This window comes from Mobula hypostoma, chromosome 12 (assembly GCF_963921235.1).
Source record: "Mobula hypostoma chromosome 12, sMobHyp1.1, whole genome shotgun sequence".
NCBI lineage: Eukaryota > Metazoa > Chordata > Chondrichthyes > Myliobatiformes > Myliobatidae > Mobula > Mobula hypostoma.
In genome coordinates this window covers 108044618-108071412 of record NC_086108.1, presented here as the reverse complement: position 1 = coordinate 108071412, position 26795 = coordinate 108044618, and the positions used below count along the sequence as shown (strand labels likewise).

At 44.2% G+C, this 26795-nt stretch overlaps 1 protein-coding gene across 11 annotated transcripts in view; it reads right to left on the bottom strand.

The window, feature by feature from the left end:
- Positions 1-26795, bottom strand: part of adgrl2a (adhesion G protein-coupled receptor L2a) — a 982900-nt gene that overhangs the window by 371251 nt on the left and 584854 nt on the right. For all 11 annotated transcript variants that reach the window (XM_063064760.1, XM_063064761.1, XM_063064767.1 and 8 more), the window contains one exon: positions 13977-14162. In XM_063064760.1, coding sequence (XP_062920830.1) covers positions 13977-14052 — 76 coding nt within the window. In that variant the 5' untranslated portion in view covers positions 14053-14162. The remainder of the gene's footprint in view (positions 1-13976; positions 14163-26795) is intronic.

The window sequence follows — 26795 nt, the reverse complement described above, 5'->3', positions numbered from 1 at the left end:
ATGGGCCCAACAAAACATCATTCAGTCCGTGTGCATGGTGTCTGACCTCTTTAAAGTGCACTGCAGCCACCCACCAAGACTGCTCCAACATCTCCACACAAACCTGCGTCACAGTCACACAATGCAGAAACAGGCCCTTCAGCCCACTGAGACTGTCCCACCGAGTTGGGGAAAAAATGTGGCAGAGGCTTGGAGACTCAGCCAGCTGCTTCAAAGTAAATTTATTATCAAAGTCACCTGAGATTCATTTTCTTGCACACATTCATGGTAGAACAAAGAAATACAATAGAATCAATGAAAAACTACACACAAAGACAAAAGATGCAAATGCAAAAGAAATATATAAATAAATACTGAGAACATGAGCTGTAGAGTCCTTGAAAGTGAAGCAAGTAACTTCTTCCTCAATAACAAGAAAAAGAAGATGGTTATCAACTTCAGAACTCACACTGTCCACAGCCCTCTTTATATCGGCAGCTCAGCAGCGGAAACTGTGAGCAGTTTCAAATTCCTGGGAGTGCACATCACACACAAAAGAGCTAGCAACATCATGAAGGATCCCATCCACCCTGTATATGGACTGCTTGTCCCACTCCCAGGGAGGAGGCTACGTAGCATCCACACCAGGACCACCAGACTCAAAAACCTTTACTTTCTCCAAGCGGCAAGGCTGATCAACACCTCCACCCACTAACCCACCCCTCCACACCCCCGACCACCACTACTTTATCAATTCCTGTCCGTCTCATTAAGTATAGACAATCCTGTGCCTAGTGTCACTCTATGGACATACAATCAATCTATGTATAGAAGCTATCTTATGTATTAATATTTATTGTATTTTATTTTATTGTATTATATTAATCAGAATATGTATATAAGCTACCTTATTTATTTATATACTGAGATATAGCACAGAATAGGCCCTTTCTGTCCTTGGAGCCACGCGACCCAGTCATTTCCCCGATTTAACTTTAGCCTAATCATGGAGCAACTTACAATGACTAATTAACATACCAAATGGAGCACCTAGAAGAAAGCTATGTGGTCACAGGGAGAACGCACAAACTCCTTAGTGGCAGCAGCAGGAATCGAACCCCAGTCACCAGCTGTGCTGTGTAAAGTGCTGTGCTAACCGCTACACTACTGTCCCATATTTATGCATTTATGTCTATTGTGTTCTTTAAAATATTATTGTTTCGTTATCTCACCATGTTTATTTGTGCTGGATCGGATCCAGCGTAACAACAATTTTGTTCCCTTTTACACTTGTGTACTGGAAATGACATTAAACAACTTGGAATCTTGAAATTATTAATCATCATTCCACTCTTTTCCATCTCCATTCTAAGACTGTAAGAACTACTAAAATGTAAATGTTCTCTTAAAACAGGGCAGCACCGCAGCGTAGCAGTTAGCATTACGCTTTCCTGCACCAGCAATCTTGGTTCAGTTTCCAGAGGGAGGGGTCAGATTGAGCTTGGAGTAGGTTATCGGTTAGCACAGCATTGTGGGCCGAAGGGTCTGTATGGTGCTGTAAGATTCGATGTTTTATTTTTGGACAAGTTCATTCCTGACTTAGCAAATACTCGCTCGCTGCCAAAAGAGATTTTGTTGTAGGTTTAATTCAAGGACTCTACAACTCATTTTCTCGATATTTATTGTTTATTTATTCATATTGTTATTTTTTTCTCATTTTCTATTTGTACATTTTTTTGTACATCTTTTGCTTATTGGTTGTTTGCTCATCCTGGGATTTCCAATACACAAGTGTAAAGGAGAACAAAATAATTGTTACTCAAGATCTGATGCAGCACAAAAGACACAACACAATAAAGAACACAGCAATAAAAAAAACACATCAAATATAAATTATAGGATGGTCCTTCATTGATTCTGTTGTACACCTTGTATTTACTATAAGTGCCCACAAGAAAAATAATCTCAGGGTTGTATATGGTGACATATATGTACTTTGATAATAAATTTGCTTAGAACTATGTTGGATTCTTGTCTATGGTCTTCATAATGAATTGAGGAGAGGAACAGAGGAAATCCACATAAACTAGCCACAAATTCCTGAATCCCAAAGAAACTAGATCGTTTACTGCCAAGACCGCTCATCAAGACTGGAAAGGAAGGGGGAAAAGCCTGAGTAAGAAGGTGGGGCGTGGGGTGGAGAGGTACAAGCTGGCAAGTGATAGCTGAGACCAGGTGAGGGGGAAGGTGAATGGGTAGGGAGGGAGGAGATGAAGTGAGAAGCTGGCAGGTGATAGGCAAGACCAGGTGAGGGAGAAGGTGAATGGGTAGGGGAGGGAGGAGATGAAGTGAGAAGCTGGCAGCTGATAGGTGAGACCAGGTGAGGGGGAAGGTGAATGGGTAGGGAGGGGGGATGTAGTGAGAAGCTGGCAGCTGATAGGTGAGACCAGGTGAGGGGGAAGGTGAATGGGTAGGGAGGGGGGAAGTAGTGAGAAGCTGGCAGCTGATAGGTGAGACCAGGTGAGGGGGAAGGTGAATGGGTAGGGGAGGGAGGAGATGAAGTGAGAAGCTGGCAGCTGATAGGTGAGACCAGGTGAGGGGGAAGGTGAATGGGTAGGGAGGGGGGAAGTAGTGAGAAGCCGGCAGCTGATAGGTGAGACCAGGTGAGGGGGAAGGTGAATGGGTAGGGGAGGGAGGAGATGAAGTGAGAAGCTGGCAGCTGATAGGTCAGACCAGGTGAGGGGGAAGGTGAATGGGTAGGGAGGGAGGAGATGAAGTGAGAAGCTGGCAGCTGATAGGTCAGACCAGGTGAGGGGGAAGATGAATAGGTAGGGAGGGGGGATGAAGTGAGAAGCTGGCAGGTGATAGATGAGACCAGGTGAGGGGGAAGGTTAATGGGTAGGGAGGGAATATGAAGCTAGGAGGGGATAGACGTGAAGGGCTAAAGAAGAAGGAACCTTCTTCCTGACCTGCTGAGTTCCTCCAGCATTGTGTGTGTATTGCTCTTAATTCCCAAACATCTAAATCAGCCTGAAGAAATTCAATATTACAGCTAAAAACTGGGATGATATGGCACTCCTTAGAGAAACCTGGAGGAAATCTGTTCAAGAGGGAGCTGTGTGACATGAGAACAACCTCCACTGTGCCACAGGGAACAGCTGTGTAAGGAGAGACTGAACAACCAAAAGACCCAACCACTGACCACAGTCACCACTTCCTCTTGCTACACTGCACCAGAACATGTCGATCTCGGATCGGCTTCTATAGCTATCTGCGGACCCACCAATACACAAATATGAGGACATTGTACACAATTTGAGTGATCACAGTACTGATTCCCAGCATCTGCAGAATCTCTTGTGTTTGTAAAGTACTACAGATGCTGGAACTGAGGCATGAAGTGTCTCATAACTGAAATATTAAGTCTGTTTTTCCTTCCACTAATACTGCCTGACCTGCTAACTGCTTCCAGCATCTTCTATTTAAAAAAAATCAGAATAGATTATCCCAATTATCCAGTGGAGAACTGTTCCTCTCTCAGCAACCGGTTTTAACCATTGTTCACCACTGAATTCATATTAATCTTGATAATAGCTGCCGGACTGCTTCACTGATCACAGTGAAACACCATCACATTCAGCCGAGGCAGGTAAGCAAGCCCTGCCGTCTGTTCTGCAATAAATTACACAGCACTTGCAAAAAGCTACAATGCAGCAGCTATAAAGGCTGATGGAGCCTCCACATGAAACCCATTTAAGTGTTGTCTCCCAGAATCCAGCAACATTGTACGATGAACGGGTGACACTCTTGTTCAGTTGTGAAGAATGCCCAGCGTGACAGATCGCAGTTAACCTGCTGATCACACTTGTTACTGTGAGAGGATTTGCCTGGAGATGTAAAGTTGTCTTACTACAACTGCTCAGGGCTCTGGTGATTCAACTATTTGGTACTCTGACCAACTAGAAAAACCCCAATCACACAAAATGCCAGAGGAACTCAGCAGGCCAGGCAGCATCTCTGGAGAGGAATGAATGGTTGATATTTTAGGCCTAGATTCTTCATCAGGACTGGAAAGGAAGGGGGACGAGGCCAGAACAATAAGGTGGGGAGAGGACAAAAAGTACAAGCTGGCAGGTTACAGGTGAGACCACGTGATGGGGAAGGTGGTGGGGGAAGAGGTGGGATGAATTAAGAAGCTGGGCGATGATCGGTGGAATAGGTTAAGGGTTGAAGAAGAAGGAATCTGATAGGTGAGGAGAATGGACCATGGGTGAAAGGGAAGGAGGAGGAGATCCAGAGGGATTTGAGGAGGAGGAGGAGAAGAGAAGAGGGTGAGAGGAGAAACAGAATGGGGGAATGGGAAAAGCTAGGAGGAGGGAGGTGAGAAAGACTGATGATGGATCTTGGCCTGAAACATCAGTTCTTTATTACCCTCCATAGTGACTGCCTGACCTGCTGAGTTCCTCCAGCATTGTGTGTGTGTGTGTGTGTGTGTGTGTGTGTGTGTGTTGCTGTGGATTTCCAGCATCTGCAGAATCTCCTGTTTTTAAAGCCCAATCACTACAATTTAGCAACACTGTGACCGGCGTGACCACTTTGCAGTAAAACGGACTTTATTGTATCCTAAATGTGTTCCCTTGGGATTCCCAACCTGGGGCCCGCAGACCCCTTGCTTAATGGCATTGAGCCACAGCATAAAAAAAGTTAGAAACCCCTTTCCTAACGGGACTTTGACTGTGGAACGAGTGTTGGTGTCAGACAGGGTGGTTTGAGTATCTCAGAACCAGCCAATCTCCTGAGATTTTCACGCACAACAGTCTCAAGAGTTCATAGAGAATGGTGCAATAAACAAAAGAAACTCCAGTGAGTGGCAGCTCTGCGAGCAACAAATGTCTTGTTGATGACAAAGCTCAGAGGAGAATGGCCAGACTGGTTCAAGCCGACAGTAACTCAAATAGTCACGGGTTACAACAGTGGGGTGAAGAAAAGCATCTGCGAACACACCACACGCCGAATCTCGAAGCGAATGGGCTACCGCAGCAGAAGACCACAAACATAGCTCACTCAGTGGACACTTTATTAGGTACAGAAAGTACCTAATAAAGTTGCCACTGAGAGTCTGCGTAAATAATAAACTTACTTTGAAACCTGAACTGCTGGAACTGGGATACTCCACCGTGAGCCTTTTCCTAGATATTAGCCAGCAAGCAGACTGGAGGACAACGCCCTTGGTACACCTCGCACTGATTAAAGGCCAGAAGAAGAGGAGGCAGGGTATGAAAGTCTCCCTGCGCAGACATGGCCACAGCTGTGTTCCCTGTATGATGTGGTTTTGTGGGTTTCCTGATATTTTACACTCAAGAGAAATATGCAAACCTCTCTGCCTGTGTTCAGTCCAAATCAAACAAGGTATCCCCGAGGACTGCAGGCTATTAAGGGTCTAGACCTTATGTTTTTCAATAATAATCAACTTAAACAAGATGAAGTACTCTGAGATGGGGGTGGTGGGGGGTGGGGTTGGGATGTAAACCACCACTTGATCTCTTATTGCTCACCAGTGCAGCATCTGTCAGCATACCAACTACCTGCTGGAGAAACTCAGCCGTCTGTGGGAGGAAAGAGATTGGCAGCTTGAAACACTGCATCCACCAGAACAGTTCGAGCAGGTTCAAGAACAGCTACGGAAAGCTGCAAACTCAGCCAACTCCATCGTGAGCAGTAGCCTCCCTCGCATCGAGGACACCTTCAAAACGTGGTGCCTCAAAAGAGGCAACAGTCGTGGTTAGGGACCCCGACAGCTAGGACGTACCCTCTTCTCATTGCCAACATCAAGGAGGAGGTACAAGGGCCAATGTTTCAGGAACAGCTTCTTTGTCTCCATCATTGGATTTCTGAATGAACAATGAACCCATGCACACTACCTCATTTTTTTGCTGTCTTTTTGCACAACTTATTTAATTTAATTGTTATGTACATTTCATATTGTAATTTACATTTTTAAATTATTTTTATGTATTGCAATGTACTGTTGCTGCAAAGGCAACAAATTTCGCATCACATGCCAGTGATGTTAAACCTGATTTGATTTTGATTCCCTTCAACCATTCCATTTGTGAGGCAATAGGCACAACCCTCGGAACAAGATAGTGCGTGATCTCCCTCTCCACGGCCCTCTTTATGCTGGCTATCTTGCCTTTCCACTCTCAGCTATAATAAAATTCAAGTTATAGAAACATAGAAAACCTACAGCACAATACAGGCCCTTCGGCCCACAAAGCTGTGCTGAACATGTCCCTACCTTAGAACTACTTAAGCTTTACCCATAGCCCTCTATTTTTCTAAGCTCCATGTAGCCATCCAGGAGTCTCTTAAAAGACCCTATCGTATCCGCCTCCACCACCACCGTTGCCGGCAGCCCATTCCACGCACTCACCACTCTGCATAAAAAACTTACCCCTGACATCTCCTCTGTACCTGCTGTCAAGCACCTTAAAACTGTGCCCTCTCGTGTTAGACATTTCAGCCCTGGGGAAAAGCCTCTGACTATCCACACGATCAATGCCTCTCATTATCTTGAACACCTCTGTCAGGTCACCTCTCATCCTCCGTTGCTCCAAGGAGAAAAGGCCGGATTCACTCAGCCTATTCTCATAAGGCATGCTCCCCAATCCAGGCAAAATCCTTGTAAATCTCCTCTGCACCCTTTCTGTAGTTTCCACATCCGTCCTGTAGTGAGGAGACCAGAATTGAGCACAGTACTCCAAGTGGGTTCTGACTAGGGTCCTATATAGCTGCAACATTAGCTCTCAGCTCTTAAACTCAATCTCATGATTGATGAAGTTTATAAGCATATTTTTATTTCATTGCGATACAGCGCAGATCAGGCCCTTCAAACCGCGCCACCCAGCAACCACCAATTTAACCCTAGTCTAATTACAGGACAATACTCAATGACCAATTTACTCCGGGAGGAAACCGGAGTAACCGGACGAAATTCGTGCGGTTACGGGGAAAACGTACAAACTCCTTAGAGGCAGTGGCAGGAATTGAACATGGGTCACCTGTACTGTAAAGCAATTTGCTAACCACTGCTCTAATGTGCCGAACATATATCCACAGGCGTAATCAGTACCTCAGGGGTAGCAACACATCGTTCACTGTTTTTTTTTGGTTCTAATTGTGCTCTTTCTTGCAAAAATTGCGCATAATTTTTATTTAATTTATGCTTTTCTTCTGATTCTGGATGTGCCTGTGATGCTGTTGCAAGTAAGTCTTTTTTTAATGCACCTGAGAATAAACAAGGGGATTAAAGGCAACCCTGACCTGTACAATCCATGAGACACAGGAGCAATCGGCCCATCAAACTTATTTTGCCGTTCGATCATGGCTGATATATCATCACTCTCAACCCCATTCTCCTGCCTTCTCCTCGTAACCATTGACACCCTGACTAATCAAAAACCTATCAAACTCTGCTTTAAATATACCTACAAAGCCAAGAGATTCTGCAGGTGCTGGAAATCCAGAGTAACGTACACAAAATGGCAGCATCTATGAAGAGGAATAAAGAATTGGTATTGAGGGCTGAGATCCAACGTACTCAATGACTTGGCCTGCACAGACTCACCATCTTCTGGCTAAAACAAATTCCTGCTCATCTCTGTTCTCAGGGGAAGTCCCTGTATTCTGATGCTGTGCCCTCAGGTTCCAGGTTCCACCACTACTGGAAACATCCTTCTCATATCCATTGTATCTAGGGCTTTCAATATTTGATCGGTTTCAATATCCCGTCCCCCCCACCCAATTCACCTAAACACCATCGAGTGCCGATCCAGAGTCATCAAATGCTCCTCATACATTCCCCATTCTGTTCCTTGGAATGTTCTAGTGAACCTCCTCTGGAAATTGCCAGCACATCCTTTCACAGCCAAGGAGCCCAAAACTCACAATGTATCCTTGGAGCAGAAAGGGATGAGGTTATGCCACACCTGAAGCAGTTAAGGGCACCACACCCTTGTAAGAACTCGTTTGTTTTGGATAGCGATCAGTGTTGATTTTCCAGAATAACACCTGAATTCCAAGACTGTGATTGCAAGGAGAGATTAAACCTGAGCTAGCGTTGCTGGAATTTAGAAAATGGAGTGGTAATCTGATCCTGGTTTCCTTGGCTCCAGCTGCTGAATGGAGTCAGTTCAGGGCACTGCACTTCAGGATGGATGGGGATTCTGGGGTGAGGAGTACTGGCAATAACTCAGGGGTTAGGGGGTGACACAGTATGCAGAAGCTAGGATCGTTCTCTAAAATCAGAGGTACAAATGGTCTTGGGAGTCCTTGTGCAAGATCCCCTAAAAGTTACCTTGTAGGTTGAGTCAGTGACAAAGAAGGCAAATGCAATGTTAGCATTCAGTTTTTGAAGACTATGATACAAAATCAAGGATGTAATGCTGAGGCTTTTTTAAGACATTGATGAGGCCTCACTTGGAGTATTGTGACCTGTTTTGGGCTCCTTATCTAAGAAAAGATGTGCTGGCATGGGAAAGGGCCCAGAGGAGGTTCACAAGAATGATCCTGGGACTGAAAGGGTTAATGTATGAGCAGCAATTGATGGCTCTGGGCTCATGGAAACCTATTGAATACTGAAAAGATAGAGTGGATATGGAGGGGATATTTCCTATAGTGGAGGAGTCTAGAATCAGAGGGCACATCCTCAGAATGGAGTGGTTTTCGTTCAGAATGGAGATGACGAGTAATTTCCTTCCCCAGAGTGTGGTGAATCTATGGATTTCATTGTCACAGATAGCTGTGGAGGCCAGTCATTGGGTATATTTAAAAAGGAGGTTGAAAGGTTCATTATTACTCAGGGTATCAAAGGTTATGGCGAGAAGGCAAGAGAATGGGGTTGAGAGGAATTTTAAAAAATCAGCCATGATCAAATGGTGAAGCAGATATGATGGGCCAAATAGCCTAATTCTCCTCCTGTGTTTTATGGTCTTATCTTGTAAAGTTCAGAGTTGCATCTATGATGCCATTACCAGTCAAGAATCTACCGTCCTCCGCTTTAAATACACCCAATGACTTTGCCTCCACAGCCATCAGTGACAATGAATTTCACAGATTCACCACCCTCTGGCTAAAGAAACTGTTCCCCATCTCTGTTCTAAATAAAATCGTCCAGTTACCAGCACATGTACTTTTGCGAGCATGTTAACATAAAGGCATTTTGGCAACTATTGACTAGGTAAGGAGTAAGTTGAATCTTCCAACAAACGCACACTGGTATGATGATTAATTGAATGCTGGAATAAAAGCATCTGCATCCTTGAAGTCAAAATCTGCAATTGAGATAGAAACAATGACATTTTGTTGAGAAGCTGTTTGTGCGCGCCTGGCAGTGTACAACCATGAATCAAACAGAGGGACAACATCCTGTTACTTACAAACAATAATTAAAAGCATCGCCAAAAAAAAAATTGGGCACAACGTTTTCTTAAAGGCAAATTCCTGTCAGGTGCTTGCACTTTCCTATAGAACTTCAGAAAATACAGAAGTTCCTTATTCTGCCTACAGTGACTTAACTGGTTGGTAAACACCAGAAGGTTTGATACTGAGCAACACACACAAAATGCAGGAGGAACTCAGCGGGTCTGGCAACACCTATGGAATCATTTTGGGCCGAGACCCTTTCTCAGGACTGGAAAGGAAGTAGGAAGATGCCAAAATAAGTGGAGGGGAAGGAGGAAAAGCTAGAGGGTGATTGCTGAATCCATGTGACTGGGGGCTAGTAGGTGGAAAAGGTGAAGGGTTGCAGAAAAAGAAATCTGATAGGTGAGGAGAGTGGGCCATAGGAGAAAGGAAAGGAGGGGCACCGGGAGGAGGTGATGAGTCGAGCCAATGAGGAGAAGAGGTAAGAGGCCAGAGTGGGGAAATGAAGAAGAGGAAAGGGGGAAGGGACAAAAGTTACCGCAAGTTGGCAAAATCAATGTTTATGCCATCAAGTTGGAAGCTACCTTGGTTTGATACTACACCTGTTAAATTGGATAGTTCTTTAGAAGAAGCTAAATCATAAAAAGGCGCATGTCTTCATTCTCCCCATATTCCAGCGAGCTCACCCTCAAATTCTACTGCTCACTAGCACTCCAGCGGTACGCTATAATAGACCATTAACCTATCAACATATCATCGGAATCGAACAGAGAACATAGAACAGTACAGCACAGGAATAGGCCCTTCAACCCACAATGCTGGGTCAAACCAAATCAATCTGTAATCAAATGGCCAACTAAATAAATCTCTTCTGCTTACACAATGTCCATATCCTTCCATTTTCCTCACATTTAGATTCCTATCTAAACGTCTCTTAAATATCCCAAATATATCTGCCTCTGCCACCACCCCAGGCAGTGCATTCCATGCACCCACCACTCTCTGTGTAAAAAACACCTCATATCTCCTTTAAAATTACCCCCCCCCCCCTTAAATGCATGTTCTCTGGTATTAGATATTTACACCCTGGGTAAAAGATACTGTCTGCCTACTCTGTCTATGCCTCTCATAATCTTATAAATCTCTATCAGATCCACAGAAAACAAGCCAAGTTTGTCCGACCTCTCGTTAAAGCACATGTCATCTAATCATGGCATTGTCCTGATAAACCTCCTCCGCATTCTCTTGAAATCCTCGACAACCTTCCCGTAATGGGGTAACCAGAACTGTATGCAATGGGAATGGGATTTGGAAAGAAACCAGGGCAGCCAAAGGAAGACTACATAGGGAAAGCATGCAAACTCCACACAGGCAGCATACAAGGTCAGGGTTGCGCCCATGTCTCTGGCACCGATGCAGCAGCCCTGAAGGAGCCTGAGGTAGATACCCTTGGCTGGCTTGTCCAGAATCAGGGAGCTAGCTCTCGAAATATGGGGCTGGACTTTTCAGGTAGAGGAAGAAGACATCTTGTCATCCAGAGGTTGCAGTAACTTTGGAATTCTGGACAAGGAGACTGGGAAGGGTCAGTTGCCGAGTGTATTCAAGATGAGGGTTGCCAGGGATGGAGGAAAATGTCACTGAGGCTAAAAAATATTGAACTCAGTGACGGAGCTAACACAAGGTGCTGAATTATAAGACCATAAGATAGCAGAGCAGAATTGGGCCATTCAGCCCATCAAGTCTGCACTGCCATTTTGTTATGGTTGATTTATTTTCCTTCTCCACCCCATCTCCCTGCTTTCTCCCTGTAACCTTTGATTGCCTTACTAATCAAAAACCTCTTAACCTCCACTTTAACTGTACCCAATGACTTGACCTCCACAGCAGCCTCTGGCAATGAACCCCACAGATTCTAAATCCTCTGGCTGAACAAATTCATCTCTATTCTAAGGGGATGCCTTTATATTCTGAAGCTGTGTCCTCTGGTCTTAGACTCTCCCACCATAGGAAACATCATCTCCACATCCACTCCATAAAGGCCTTCGAATATAGGGTCAGTTTTAATGAGACTCCCCCCCCCCCCCACTTCATCGTCCTGAACTCCAGTGAGTACTGTCCCAGAGTCTGGATATGCTCCTCATTTATATTAACCCCTTCATTTCCAGGATCGCTCTCGTAAAGCTCCTCTGGACCCTTTTCAATGCAAGCACATCCCTTCTTAGATATGGGGTTCAAAGTTGCTCATAATACTCCAAATGTCATCTGACTCATGCCTTTTAAAGCCTCAGGATTACATCCTTGCTTTATGCTCAAAATGAATGCCAGCATTCTGCTTCCATAGTGGTATTTACTCTTGTTTCTATCTATTATGTCCCAAGGATTCCTTCTGTACACTGCTGTACCCTGATATTAAAGGGAATCCTGAGGGTGGAGGAGGCAGAAATTCAATTCGTACATGGAATTTGGACTCTTTCTACTTCACACTTGACAGAAGTTTATAAATGTGTAATATAGAGCTTTGGAATCCCACAGTAGAAGTGACAAACACTAGAGGACAGTCGTTTAAACATGCAGGGATGTGAGAAGCTGCAGAGAATAGTGGACTAAGCCCAGTACATCATGGGAAAATACCTCCCCACAATTGAAGGTATCAATAGCAGATCCCTGGAGCTCAGGGAGTAGCTATCTGCTGCATTGCTCCTCTTCCCCGCACAAATCCACTCACAGCTCCCCCCCCCCCGCCTTGGTTTTTACTGTTAACACTTATGATCACCTGGGCCTCCTGAATCTGAATCTCTCTAATCTCTTAGATATGCTTCTGAGAACAGACCCCACTCAGTTCTTTTGAAATCTCTCTCTTGATACGCAATCCAACATCTCCTCGGGAACTGTGGGGCATAAAATATCCTGACTGCCCCCGCTCGCTTCTTTTGAGATCTCTCTTATGTACAGACACTTCTGTGCCTAGCGTCGATTTATGTATATAAGCAACTTTATGTATTTATATTTATTGTGTTTTTTTAATTATTGTGTTCTTTAACTTATTACGTTTGTATTAGGGTTGCATTGGATCTGGAGTAACAATTATTTTGTTCTCCTTTACACTTGTGTACTGGAAATGACATTATAGAATCGGGAATCTTGAGCCCAAGGAGGGTATATTGGAGCTGGAGGAATAGATCAGAGTAGGAATAATATCCTGAAACTGGAACACAAATGGCTTGTGCCCTGAGTTGTTTGTCTTTAATGACCCACTGGTCAGATGGTTGAAGTTCAAATTCAATTTATTTTCAAAAGATATACAACCCTGAGCTTCGTTTTCTTGCGGACATACTCAATAGTCATAGTCATAGTCATACTTTATTGATCCCGGGGGAAATTGTTTTTTGTTACAGTTGCACCATAAATAATAAATAGCAATAAAACCATAAATAGTTAAATAGTAATATGTAAATTATGCCAGGAAATAAGTCCAGAACCAGCCTATTGGCTGAGGGTGTCTGACCCTCCAAGGGAGGAGTTGTAAAGTTTGATGGCCACAGGCAGGAATGACTTCCTATGACGCTCTGTGTTGCATCTCGGTGGAATGAGTCTCTGGCTGAATGTACTCCTGTGCCCACCCAGTACATTATGTAGTGGATGGGAGACATTGTCCAAGATGGCATGCAACTTGGACAGCATCCTCTTTTCAGACACCACCGTCAGAGAGTCCAGTTCCATCCCCACAACATCACTGGCCTCAATAAAGCTTTAATAGAATCAATGAAAGACCGCTCCTACCAGGGTGGACAACCAGTGTGCAAGAAACAAAAAACTGTGCGAATACAAAAGAAAAAAAAGGAAATAATAAATAAGTAAGTAAATAAATAAGCAATAAATATCAAGAGTCCTTGAAGGTGAAGCCATAGGTTGTGGTGGGAACAGTTCAGTGATGGTGCAAGTGAAGCTGAGTGAAGTTATCCCCTCTGATTCAAGAGCCTGATGGTTGAGGGTTAATAACTGTTCCTGAACCGTTCACAAACAGGAGGAATGGATGAGTCATCGAGCCTCCGCTTGCATCAAACAGACAATCAGGCAGGACGATCAAAAGGTGCGGCACTGAAGGGAGGTATGGACAGCTTGAGCACAGCGATATCAGTGGAAGTTGGAGAACACCAGAGCAAAGGTCACAATTCACCTCAGAAGTGGCAGGAAGCGTGCTGGGAGTTGGTCAACTTTTCGCCCATAGTGTTTCACGTTGGTGTCCTCTGGAGCTAATCTGCAGTGGCACTGGCTACCAGAGGTCAAATGAAAATTTCACCACCAATCGGAAGCAAACAAGAGGCCTTTTACTTGCACTGAAAATATTCTCCCACCTACTTCAGACATGGGTGATGGACACTTCATGAAGCAAGAGTGGAATAGCGGGCAACCCACATCATACAGAACAAAAGGGTACGCGTGCACATCAAACTCCAGTTTAGACACGAAACACCATTTGTATAAGCAGACAGCAATGGAAATCTATTCCAAATTTCAAACTCATTGTGAATACAAAAGGTTGACACTCAACAACAAAAAAATTAAGATCTTACCTTTTGTGAACGGTATCCACCCACCAAGGACAATAAACCACCACAAGACCCAAAGCTTCCAGACAGATGATGACATCTTCTGATCCTTTAATCTTGTTTTTTCTCTTGGCAGACACTGTTTCACACGTCAGATTATTGGCCTCTCATGGAACAAATGTTAATGACTTCCTTCATAACACTTCAAGTCTGAAATAAAGAAAGAAGACAATCTGTTACCACCAATAAAATGAGGCATTACTTACCCACTTGAACCTTGAACCTTCTGTACTGTACCTTCCTGAGATGCTAAGACTCTATAAAGTATACAGTGAAATGCGCTGTTTCCATCAAATCAAATCAGTAAAGATTATGCAGGGGGCAGCCTGCAAGTGTTCAAACACTTCTGGCGCCAACACAACATGCCCACAGTTTGCTAACCCTAACTCAAATGTCGTTGAAATGTGGGAGGAAACCCATATGGTCACGTTGAGAACATACTAACTCCATACAGGCAGTGGCGGGAATCAAACTCTTTTCAGTGGTTGCTGGCGCTGTAAAGTGATTGCACTTACATCCCACAGAGACACAGGTGACTATGCAATACTGCCTGGCTGTGCCAACTTACCTCATGTGCCTGCAATTTGAGAGCAAGGCTTTTAACCTCTTAAATCATGGTTGGCTTTAACTAAATCACAGTTGGTTTTAACTAAATCACAGGTAGTTAAAGCCAACTCAGGGAAATACAGCCTTATGATGTGGTGGGAAACCACTCTGTGCATTGAGTCTGTGATGGAGTCAGTGGTGGGTTTAATCCCCATCCCGGTATCCAGGGTTGTGGGGATGCCCAATTTCTACACACGGTAGCCTTGAGGGGCAGCTGAATCATGGATCACCTACAGGAGGCACCTAAATGCCCTGGTACAATACCACCAAAGATCCTGATGAAGAATTTTGAGGATCATCTGGAAGGACAGATGCACCAACACCAACGTACTGGAGAAGGCCAATATGAACAGCATCTCCACCATGATAAAGCAACACCAACTCTGATGGATACCTAATGTCACTCGGATGCCTAAGTCACATCTTCCCAAACAGATCCTTTACTCCCAGTTGAAGGTTGGTCAGCGAGCCCCTGGTGGGCAGAGGAAACACTTAGAAGATAACATCAAAATCAGCCTGAAGAAATTCAACATTACACCTAAAAACTGAAAAGACTTCACACTCAATAGAAACACCTGGAGGGAATCTGTCCAAGAGGGAGCAACATGACAACAACCTCCACTGTGCCACAGAGAACAAGTGGCAGCTGTGAAAGGAGAGAGTGAACAAGTAAAAGATCCAACCACTAACGACAACCACCACTTACTCTTCTCTACACTGCACCAGAATACGTCGATCCCGGATCGTTCTTCTATAGTCACCTGAGGACCCACCAATAGACAACCTCTCAGAGAACATCATACTCAACTCGAGTGATTGCACTACTCCTAAAATCAGTGGCCACTTTACTGGGTACAAGAGTGGAAACCAGTGTGATCTTCTTCTGCTGTAGCCCAGCTATTTCAAGGTTTGACATGTACATCACTATTGTAACACGAGGTTATGTGAGTTTCTGCCACCTTGCAATCTGGCTCTTCTCCTCTGACCTCTCTCATCAACAAGGCGTTTTCACCCACAGAACTGCCACTCACTGGATTTCTTTTTGCACCATTCTCTGCAAACTCTAGAGACTTATGCATGAAATTCCCAGAAGATCAGCAGTCTCTGAGATACTCAAACCAACCCATAAGGCACCAACAATCGTTCCACGGGCGAAGTCACATAAATGACATTTCTCCCTCATTCTGATGTTTTGCCTGAACAACAACGGAATCTCTGGACCATGATGCGTGCTTTTATGCATTGAGGTGCTGCCACACGATTGGCTGATTAGATATTTGCATTAACAAGCAAGTGTAGAGGTGTACTATTAACGAGCAAGTGTAGAGGTGTACTGTACCTAATCTGGAGTAATCTGGACTCTGGAGTAAATCAGAGGGCGTGTCTTCTTCTGGAGAAAATGTGTGACCATAGGTGACGACAAAGATGTTTCGTGTGGTTGAATAGTCTAACGTCAAATTCAGATTTACTTATCACACGTACATCAAAACATACAGTGAAATGGATACAGTGAAATGGGTCGTTTGCATTAACAACTCACACTACCTAAGGACTTTATACTTTGGAAGTTAGAAGACTGAAAGGTGACTTTGTATAAAATCACAAGGGGCCTTTATGCAGGGCTGGAGAAGCAACAACTGGGACATGGGTTTAGGGTGGGAGGTTAAAGATCAGGAAGTTAAGAGGCAACTATTTTATACAGATGATGGTATGCAGTGGAATCAACTACCAGAGGGGATTACTGAGGCCAGCACAATTAAAGTTCAAGTGCAGAAGACAACAAACTGCAAGTGCAAATATAAATAAATAGCAATAAATAATGAGAAAATAAGATAATCAGATAATCAGTCCTTAAAGTGAGATCATTGGTTGTGTATAAAACAGACAATGTTACCACAATGCTGTGCTGAACTGATTAAACCGATATCTAATTAATCTACTTATTCATTGAGATACAGCATGGAGTAGCTCTTCCAGTCCTTCGAGCCGCATCACCGAGCAACCCATCGATGCAATATTTGCCTAATCATGGGACAATTTACAATGACCAATGAACCTACTAACCGGCACATCTTTGGACTGTGGGAGGAACCTGGAGGATCCAGATATGATTCCATGGGGGAGAACATGCAGGCAGCGCAGAAATTGAACTCAAAACTCTGAGCCCCGAGCAGTAATAGCATTGCGCTAATGTGGCGCCTATGTGCTCTTTCCAGTACTTTGACACTATCCTGCTCCCTTCTCAGCAGATTCATGTGCCTATATAACTCACTTAAATACCCCTCTGCTATCTGCCTCCACCATCCCCCAATCAGCTCATACCGAGCCCCCACTCCCCTCTGTGTAAAAAAAAATTGCTCTACATATATTTGTTCTTTCCCCCTCTCACATTAAATACATGTGCTCTACTACTAGATATTACAATCCTGGTAAAAATAAATGGGATTGAAATATCTACCTATGCCTCACATAATTTTATAAACTTTATTAAATCTTCCTTTATCTTTTACTACTCCAGAGGAAATAGCCCCGGTCTGATAAACCTCTTACAGTACATGTTCTTCAAACTGAGCAGCAGGCTGATAAACCTCCTCTGCACCCTCCACATCCTCCGCCTATAACGGGCAATCAGGCTGCACAGCCCACAGGTCATAGACCGAAGCTGACGAGGCTGGAAGTCAAGGGCCTGGGTCTGTGGGTCCATGAGTCTGCTGGAGGACAGAGGCCCAGAGACGCCCTGTCCTGGAGTTGAAGGCTGTTGGTGTGGGTGGGAGGGAGGGAAGAGGGATTGTTCTACTGCTGCTGCCGTGTTGCTGTTGCTTGTGTTGTTCGGTGGAACACTATGGGCACGCTATGCTGGCGCCGAGATGTGAGGTGACACTTATGGACCATCTCCAGCATATCGTCAGGTGTGTTGGTTGTTAATGCAAAAGACACATTTCACTGTATGTTTCAATGTACATGTGATAGGTAGATAGATAGACAGAAGTTGAGATAAAGGTAGAAAACCTGAGGGATATATATTTACCCTCTTTATACCGTTCATAATTTTGTGTACCTCTATCAAATCTCCCCTTAATCTTCAATGTTCCAAAGAATAAAGTCTCAATCTATTCAACATTTCCCTGTAACTCAGGCCTTCATCTATTTATCTTCTCTCTCTCTCTCTCTCTCTCTCACACACACACTCTCTCTATCTAATATAATAGATAAATAGATAGATGAAGGCCTGAGTTACAGGGAAATGTTGACTAGATTAGCACTTTATTCTTTGGAACATTGAAGATTAAGGGGAGATTTAATAGAGGCACATAAAATTATGAATGGTATAGATAGAGTAAATAAAAGCAGGCTTTTTCCATTGAGCTTCGTTGGGACTATGACTAGAAGTCATGGGTTGAGGGTGAAAGGTGAAATATTTAAGGAGAACACGAAAGGCTGCTTCTTCACTCGGAGAGTCATGTGATTGTGGAACGAGCTGCTAGCACAGTGGCGGACGCGAGTTTGATTTCAAAATTTAAGAGAAGTTTAGGGGGAGGGTTATGGAGGGCAACGGTCTCAGTACAGGTCAACGGGAACAGGCAGTTTTAAATGTTTGGATGGCAGGGGTGTGGATGGGAAATATATGGGAGAAGTTTGGATGGTAGGGATAGGGCTGGGTGCAGGTCGATGGGAATAGGCAGTTTAAATAGTTCGGCTGGACTGGACGGGCTGAGGAGCCTTTGTGTGTGCTGTACCTTTCTATGACTCTATAACTTGACAAGAGTTAGAAAAAAGAGGAAATAGAATGAACGAATGACTCTATTCCATGGAGCACTGATCGGAAACGGGTCGGTTCTTTATTTCTGCAAAATAAAAGCCTGGTAACCAACCAGTAGTACAGGTGCCCGTCGAAGTGGCTCTGCAGACATGCTGATCCCGGACGCGAGCTCCCCGGTGACCTGAGGCAATTAAGGCCGTTGACAAAGAGGCAGCTTTCAGACCATGTAATTGGGGGACTCAGCTTCCTACAAAGACAACTAGTCTGGCAAACAAACAAACAGACAAACAGGTAATGCGGATCAGGTTTCTCGGAGCCTGTCAAAGGGTGGATGACCGCTGGTATTTCGGCCCCTGTTGACCTGGTTGAAGAGACCACCTCAATTTCACTGACAACGATACCTTTTTTTTCGCTGATTGCAGCATCTTACAAGCAAGAGGACGATCAGATATCACAGACTGCAATTACTTAGGAGGTTTTTAGTTGCAACCGGATCCCTTTTCCTGTGTGCTTCGACCGGCTTGCTCGTTCCCCCCCCCCCCACCCCTACTTTTCACCAAGCTCCTTCCATTGTTGCACCATCAACCTTTACTGACCCCGGTGTTTGGAGTAAGTCAAAACAAACAGCAGAGACAACATGAAAGCATGAGCGAGAAAGCCGGACAATGAGGGGAGTCATGCAGGCAGAACGTGCCCCAGTTAAAAGGAAATTTTTGAGCAAGGTAAATACGAGAAGTGACTGTGGCATTCCTGACTTCTCCCTGTGGTGTATGGGAGAACAATCCCGAGTATTCACGGAGCCGGGGCCCTGTGAGGGATTATGGTCCGTCAGACATGAAATGGAGCCCACCTGGACAAGCCTGGCTCCTCGTGAGCCCAGTCCCAACCCTTGAGTGTAAAGTATCCAGGTTTACATACCTGCTAGTAGCACTGGCAATTTCCCTCCTACGAATGGCCTAGTCTACCCCATCAGTGCGGTGGAATGTGTGTGACAGATATCGGGGCAGTTATTTCAAAAGGGAGAGGAAAAAAGGCAGACAAAGGGCGGAGAGACAGACAGACATCCACACTGGCGTAGAAGGTAAGAGGGAAAGAGGGAAAGAGGGGGAGAGGGGGAAGAGAAAGGGAGGGGGAAGAGAGAGAGGGGGAAGAGAGAGAGGGGGAAGAGAGAGAGGGGGAAGAGAGAGAGGGGGAAGAGAGGTGAGAAGAGAGAGCGACAGAGAAAGAAAAAAGAAAGATAAAAGGTAGAGACAGAGAGATAGACAGATAGAAAAGGGGGAAAGATAGAGGCAGAGAGATAGACAGGCATTGAGGACATGATAGAAGGAGAAATGGAAAGAGTGGAGAGAGAGAGGGTGAGGGAGAGAAGGGGAAGAGAGAGAGAGAGAACAAGAAAGAGAGAGAGAGAGAAAGAGAGAGGGAGAGAGAGGGAGCAAGAGAGTGAGAGAGAATTCTCTTCAGTGAGCTGGAACCAATGCTCTTCACTTACCCAGCATCTCTACAACAGACTGGAGCAAAACACAAGCACACATGGAACGAGCTGCTAGAGGAAGTAGAGGCAGGTACAATAACAACATTCGAACCTGTAGACTCGAAGAACTGCCCTCAACTACACAGAGCTGAACTGCCTTCACACAACACTGAGCAATGCCAGTGTAAGGAGCAGGACAGAGGGGGAGGGGAGGCTCTCCAGCCCTCATGTACACCCAGGCCCAAAGACTCCAGCGGAGAACAAAATGAAATTATCAAAGTACAAGCCTGAAACTGAATCCATTCCCACAGAAACAAAAGCGGCCTGTTTCTGTGCCAGTCATACAGGTCCTTCAGCCCATTCAGCCCATGGCAACCAAGACTCCCATCTAAACTAGCCCCATTTGCCAGTATTGAGATCATATCCCTTCAAATGAGGGGTTCCCAACCTGGAGTCCTCACTTAATGGTAGGGGTCCATGGCATAATAAAGGTTGGGAATCCTGCTCCAGATGTTTCTTCTCCAAAGGTCTTTTAAGCATTGTTAACATACTTGTCTCAACCCTTCAGGTTCCTGTCAAAATCTTCTCACTGTCTCAGTAAAGCATCGAAGACCCCTCTAGACATCCTCTTTCCTCCCACCCTCTCATCGGGCAGAGGATACAAAATCTGAAAGCATCTACAACCAGTACTAAGGACAGCTTCTGTCTCACTGGTTTAAGACGATTCGTCACTCATTGTCAGCAAGACCAAGAAACTAACTATAGATTTGAGGAGAGGGAAACCAGAAGTCCATGAGCCAGTCTTCATCAGAGGATCAAAGGTGGAGGGGGTCAGCAGCTTTAAATTCCCTGATGTTTTCACTTCGGAGGACCTGTCCTGGCCCCAACAGACGAGTGCAATTGTGAAGAAAGCATGGCAGTGACTAAACTTTTTTCGCAGTTTGCAGAGATTTGGCATGACATTTAAAAATTTGACAAGCTTCTTCTGATGTGTAGTGGTAAGTATGGAATGGTATGGAAATGGTATGGAATGGCTTGGTATGGAAACACCAATGCCTTTGAATGGAAAATCCTACAAACAGTTGTGGATTCGGCCCAATACATCACAGGTAAAGCCTGACACCATTGTGCACATCCACATGAAATGCTGTTGTAGGAAATCACTATCCATGATCAGAGACACCGTCCTCCCAGACCAAGCTCTTTTCTTGCTGTTGCCGTCAGGTAGAAGGTACAAGAGCCTCAGGACTGCACCACCAGACCCGTGAACCACAACCAATGATCTCACCTTATCTCACGTTGTCATTATTTATTGCTATTTACTTCTATTTGCATTTGTACAGCTTGTTGTCTTCTGCACTCTGGTTGATCTTTTACTGATCCTGCTATAGTTACTATTCAATAGATTTGCTGAGTTTACCCACAAGAAAATGAATCTCAGAGCTATGTATGGTGATATATATGCACAGTACTTTGATAATAAATTTACTTTCATCTTTGAACAATAAGATGAACTCTTGACCTCACAAACTTCCTTGCTATGACCTTGCACCTTCTTGTCTATCTGCACTGCACTTTCTCTGTAACTGTAAAACTTGATTCTGCATTTTATAGCTACACACACAAAATGGTGGAGGAACTTAACAGATCGGGAAGCATCTGCAGAGAGGAATAAACAGTCGAGAATTCAAGCTGAGACCCTTTATCACTTTTATAATTCTACACTCTTATTCTTTTCCATGGTTTTCTTTGTTTTGTGGCTGTCTGTGGGGAAGATGAATTTCAGGGTTCTGTACTGCATACATACTTTAAACCATAAGATATAGGAACAGAATTTGGCCATTTGGCCCAATGAGTCTGCTCTGCTATTTCATCATGGCTGATCCATTTCCCCTCTCAGCCCTAATCTCCTCCCTTCTCCCTGTATTTTTTCATGCCCTGACTAATCAAGAACCTATCAACCTTTGCCTTAAATACACCCAATGACTTGGCCTATACAGGCACCTGTAGCAATGAATTCCACAGATTCACCATTCTTTGGCTAAAGAAATTCCTCCTCATCTCCATTCTAAAAGAGCACCCCTCTACTCTGAGGCTGTGTCCTCTGGTCTGAGACTCCCCCACCATAGGAAGCATCCTGACCACATCCACTCTTTCAAGGCCTTTTACCATTCAATAGGTTTCAATGAGATCCCCCCTCATTCTTCTGAATTCCAGTGAGCCATCCAACGATCCTCATATGACAGGCCTTTCAATCCCGGAATCATTTTCATAAGCCTCCTTTGAACCCTCTAATAATAAAAGTACTTTGAATATTTGAATCTTCAAATCGTTTAACTACCTGAACACGGCGTTGTAATGAAGAGATCTGTATGGACAGCATCGAAAACAAAGTTTAAACTGTACCTCAATACAGGTGGAAAGAACAAACCAATTTACCAGCTTCCTTGATTTGTCCTCTCACACTGAACCCATGTAGTATGACTCTACAAGACTCTAAAGATGCAAAAATTAGTAAAGGTTAAGGTTTAGTTGTGTCACATGTACACTGAAACATTGAACCATTGAGTGAGATGGGTCATTTGTATCAATGACCAACACAGTCTGAGAATGTGATGGGTGGCACTGACAGCTGTGAGGCCGGGTCATTGGTTTTATTCAGATGAAAGGTTGATAGGTTCTTGATTAGTAAGAGTGACAAAGGATACTGGGAGAAAGCAAGAGAATGGGGTTGAGAGGGATAATAAATCAGCCACATTCCTCCAGTATTTTGCTTACATACCTCTGAGTTAAGCTGTGTGGAGCTTATTTTGTTGATGGGCAAAAGAAAATGGGTGGTTTTGTGGAACCATCAGAACTTCTGGCTGTGTATTCAGCCAATGACGGGTAGTCCCCAGTGTAATGTGGGAAGCCCTGCGGCCAGATCACACAAACAGAGTTCCCACAAAGAGTGGATGATGATCAGACGGCATTGCGTCTTTGAAATCGGCAAGCAGAAGACTGCACTCAGTGGAAATCTGAACTAAAATAAAATGGATAATGCCTGCCTGACTTGCTCTCTGTCCATCACCTAAAGTAGTTATTCCTGGCTCAATGTGGTGCAGTGTGCACCAACTCCAAATTACCTTGCAGTAACCATTTGGCCCATCGAGCCAACCACACTGTTCCATCATGTCTGATATATTATCCATCAGATTTCTGAATGGACATTGAACCCATGAACATTACCCCTCTACTTAATTTTTCCCTCTTTCTGCACTACTTGTTTAATTTAATTTTTTTAAATATATAAATGGACTTCTTACTGTAACTTTTTATTATTATGTATTGCAATGTACTGCTGGGCATAACAAGTTTCACAGCATATGGCAGTGATATTAAACCTGTTCTGATCCCTCTCAAACGTATTATCCTGCCTTCTCCCATAACCTTTGACATCCCTACTAATCAAGATCCTTACAACCTCTGCTTTAAATATACCCAATGACTTGCCCTCTACAGCTGCCTATGGCAACAAATTCCACAGATTCGCCATCCTCTGGCCAAAGAAATTCCTCCTCTCTGTACTGAAGAAACATGCCCCTATTCTGAGGCTGTTCCATCTGGTCCTAGTCTCTCCCACTACAGGAAACATCCTGTCCACATCCACTCTTTCTAGGCCTTTCACCATTCGATAGGTTTCGATGAGACTGCCGCTCATTCCTCTAAACAGCAGCGAGCGATCAAATGCTCCTCATACATTAACCCTTTCATTTTAAAGCTTCCACATCCTCCTCATAATGAAGCAACCAAAACTGCACAGTTTCGTGTTTGCTGAGGCAGTTTCATTTCACCCTCCATAGGGGTCTCCTGATGCCGAGTTTGGTTGCCTGGGGGCTGGAGAGTTAATTCTGTCACATGTTTGCCACACGGCAAATGGAACCTGTGTCTCCCACCACTCAATTGTGGTGGCCTTTTCTCTCAGTGCAAATTTTTACACCTAGTCTCTCAAGACTGTTAAAATCTGCTGCTCACTGAGATGCAAAAGCAATGCATACGGGCTTCAAAGCAAGGCAGGTCACTCAGCCAGCAGATGCTTTGAAATACGTCTCACTTCTCATATAATCCTTGCTCTAACTTGCAAAGCCCCCATCAACTGAACTACACCTGGTGCAGAAAGTTGTGTACTCAGCCAGCTCCATCTTGGGCACCAGCCTCTCGAGCATCAAGAACACCTTCAAAAGGAGATGCCTAAGAAAAGTGGCATCCATCATTAAGGGCCTCCGTCACCCAGAACATGCCTTCCTCTCATTGCTACCTTCAAGGAGGAGGTACAGGAGCCTAAAGACACACACTCAACATTTCAGGAACAACCTTTTCCGCTCTGCAATCAGATTTCTGAATGGACAATGAGCCCATGAACACTAACTCACCATTTTTTGTTCTTTTTTGCACTTTTTATTTAACTTAATTCTTTTTTTTATATAAGACACTGACCAGAAAAAGGCAATCCAGTTCTCTAAAAAAATTTGCTAAGAACAATCATGGTCATGATCGCCTACGTCATATGACACAGCACACAACGATGATGATAAAAATATATTTCTTATTCTAATTTATAGTTTTCATATTATTATGTATTGCAATGTACTGTTGTCACAAGCACAACAAGTTGCACAACATATGTCAGTGATATTTCAGTTGTCATATGTTTCATATGTCAGTTTATTCTTTTAAAATTTTGTGCCTCAAATGTGCTGCCGGGAGAAGTAATAAGGCCGCATTCAAGAAGCACTTGGGTAGGAAATGGAAGGATATGGACATTGTGTAGGCAGAAGAGAGTTGATTTTTTTTGGGCTTTTGATTAATAATTTTATTAGTGTGAGCTGAAGGGTCTGTTCCTGGTCTGTACTGTACTCTGTTCTATGTTCTACTGTGGGTCAAATGACCAAAGAGCTTTATTGATCACATGTACATCAAAACACGTGCTGAAATACAACACTTACGTCAATGACCATCTCAGCCCAAGGGTGTGCTGGGGAGAGCCCACAAGTCTCGGCATGTTTCCAGTGCCAAAAAAAACATACCAGCACTTCACTAACCCTAACCTGTACATTGTTGGAGTATCGGAGGAATCTGGAGCACCCAGAGGAAGCTCACATGGTCTCTTTGGAAGGTCAAATTTGAAGCCGGAGTACAGGATTAACAGTAGGATTCTTAGCAGTGTGAAGGAACCGAGAGATGTTGGGGTCCAAGTCTATACGTCCCTAAAAGTTGCCACGCCGGTTGATAGGTGGTTAAGAAGGCATATGGTGTGTTGGGTTTCATTAGTCAGGGGACTGGATTCAAGACCCATGAGGTAATGTTACAGCTCTATAAAATCCTAGTTAGACCACACTTGGAGTATTGTGTTCAGTTCTGGTAGCCTCATTATAGGAAGGATGTAGAAGCTTTAAGGAGGGCGCAGAGGAGACTTATCACAATGCTACCCGGATTAAAGGGCATGTCTATGAGGATAGGTTGAGCGAGCTAGGGCTTTTCTCTTTGGAGCGAAGGTGGATACGAGGAGACTTGATAGAGGTGTATAAGATGAGACATAGATAGAGTGGACGTCCAGTGACTTTTTCCCAGGGTGGAAATGGTGAATATAAAGGGGCATAACTTTAAGGTGATTGGAGGAAAGTATAGGGGGATGTCAAAGGAAGGATTTTTAGATGGAGAGTGATGCGTATGTGGAATGCCCATCCAGGGGTGGTGGAAGAGACAGAGACATTAGGGACATAAAAGAAACACTTAGATAGCCATGTGGATGATATAAAGATGGAGGGCTGTATGAGAGGGAAGGGCTAGTTCAATCTTAAAGTGAGTTATAAGGTTCTCCAAGAAGACCACAACCATGTTGTAGTTTGAAGATTTTGGTGCCTCAATGACTTAGACCGCAATGATGCAATTCAACTACTTGACCCTAACCTAATCACAGGACCCCCCTCCCCCAAAAGACCACAACATAGCCGTAGCGTTTGGAGGTTTGCGTGCTTCAATGACTAGAGAGATACGTTGGCTGAATTCAGGGCTTTATGCTTTGACTCTTGGTAAGGTCACCCATGCCAAAGAGGTCAAAGGGTAGAGGCCAGACTAAGAGTTGTCCACCGGTCCTCCAGGTTCAGGGGTTCAGCTCAGGGCTAACAACCCTGACTGGTAGAGCAAAATTGTTATGGAAATTGCAGTGGAGAATCCTACATCTGAGTACCACAGTATTCCTGAGTTTCCTTGTCTGTATGACTGACAGTAGTGAAAACCAAGAGGAAATTACTGACACAATGAAGGAAGCCCTGAACACCAGCAGAGATGGAGGACCTTCATTGCTACCCGAAACACCAGCTGCACAAATGGTCAGTAAGTAAGTTATAAGGTCAGCATAACATCGTGGGCTGAAGGGCCTGTACTGTGCTGTAATGTTCTATGTTCTATGTTTAATGTTTAATGGACTCAAGAGAAAGTTAGTTGAATGTGTGCTCTCTGCACAGTGTGTAAACAGTGAAATCAGGCATAGTGTATCTATTTACTGTGCATAGAGACAGACAAAAAACATCAATAAAGCCTCTTCTCAAAAGACTCAATTACACCCTGTACTGTAATGAGCAATGAGAACCTCAAGGCACAAAAGCCACTGATTTCACTACCAGCTCCCGATATCAAAATGCAGCCCTGCACACCATCTCTAATCTGCTCGATCACACCAGTTGTCTATCAAGGACAGGCATCCGTTCCCTCAAGCAGGGAACTTCTCATTTTTCATTGCAGGGATTTCAAGTAAAGGTGGCGGGTACGGATTAACAGCAGAGGCCACAGCGTCTCTGAGGAGATGGGGGTGAACTGGAATGAACAGCCATCCTCCCATTCGTTGGCTGCGTCAGTACAAGGGGTCTTGTCTTCAGCACCCTCTGTTCCTTGAGAGTAACTTGGC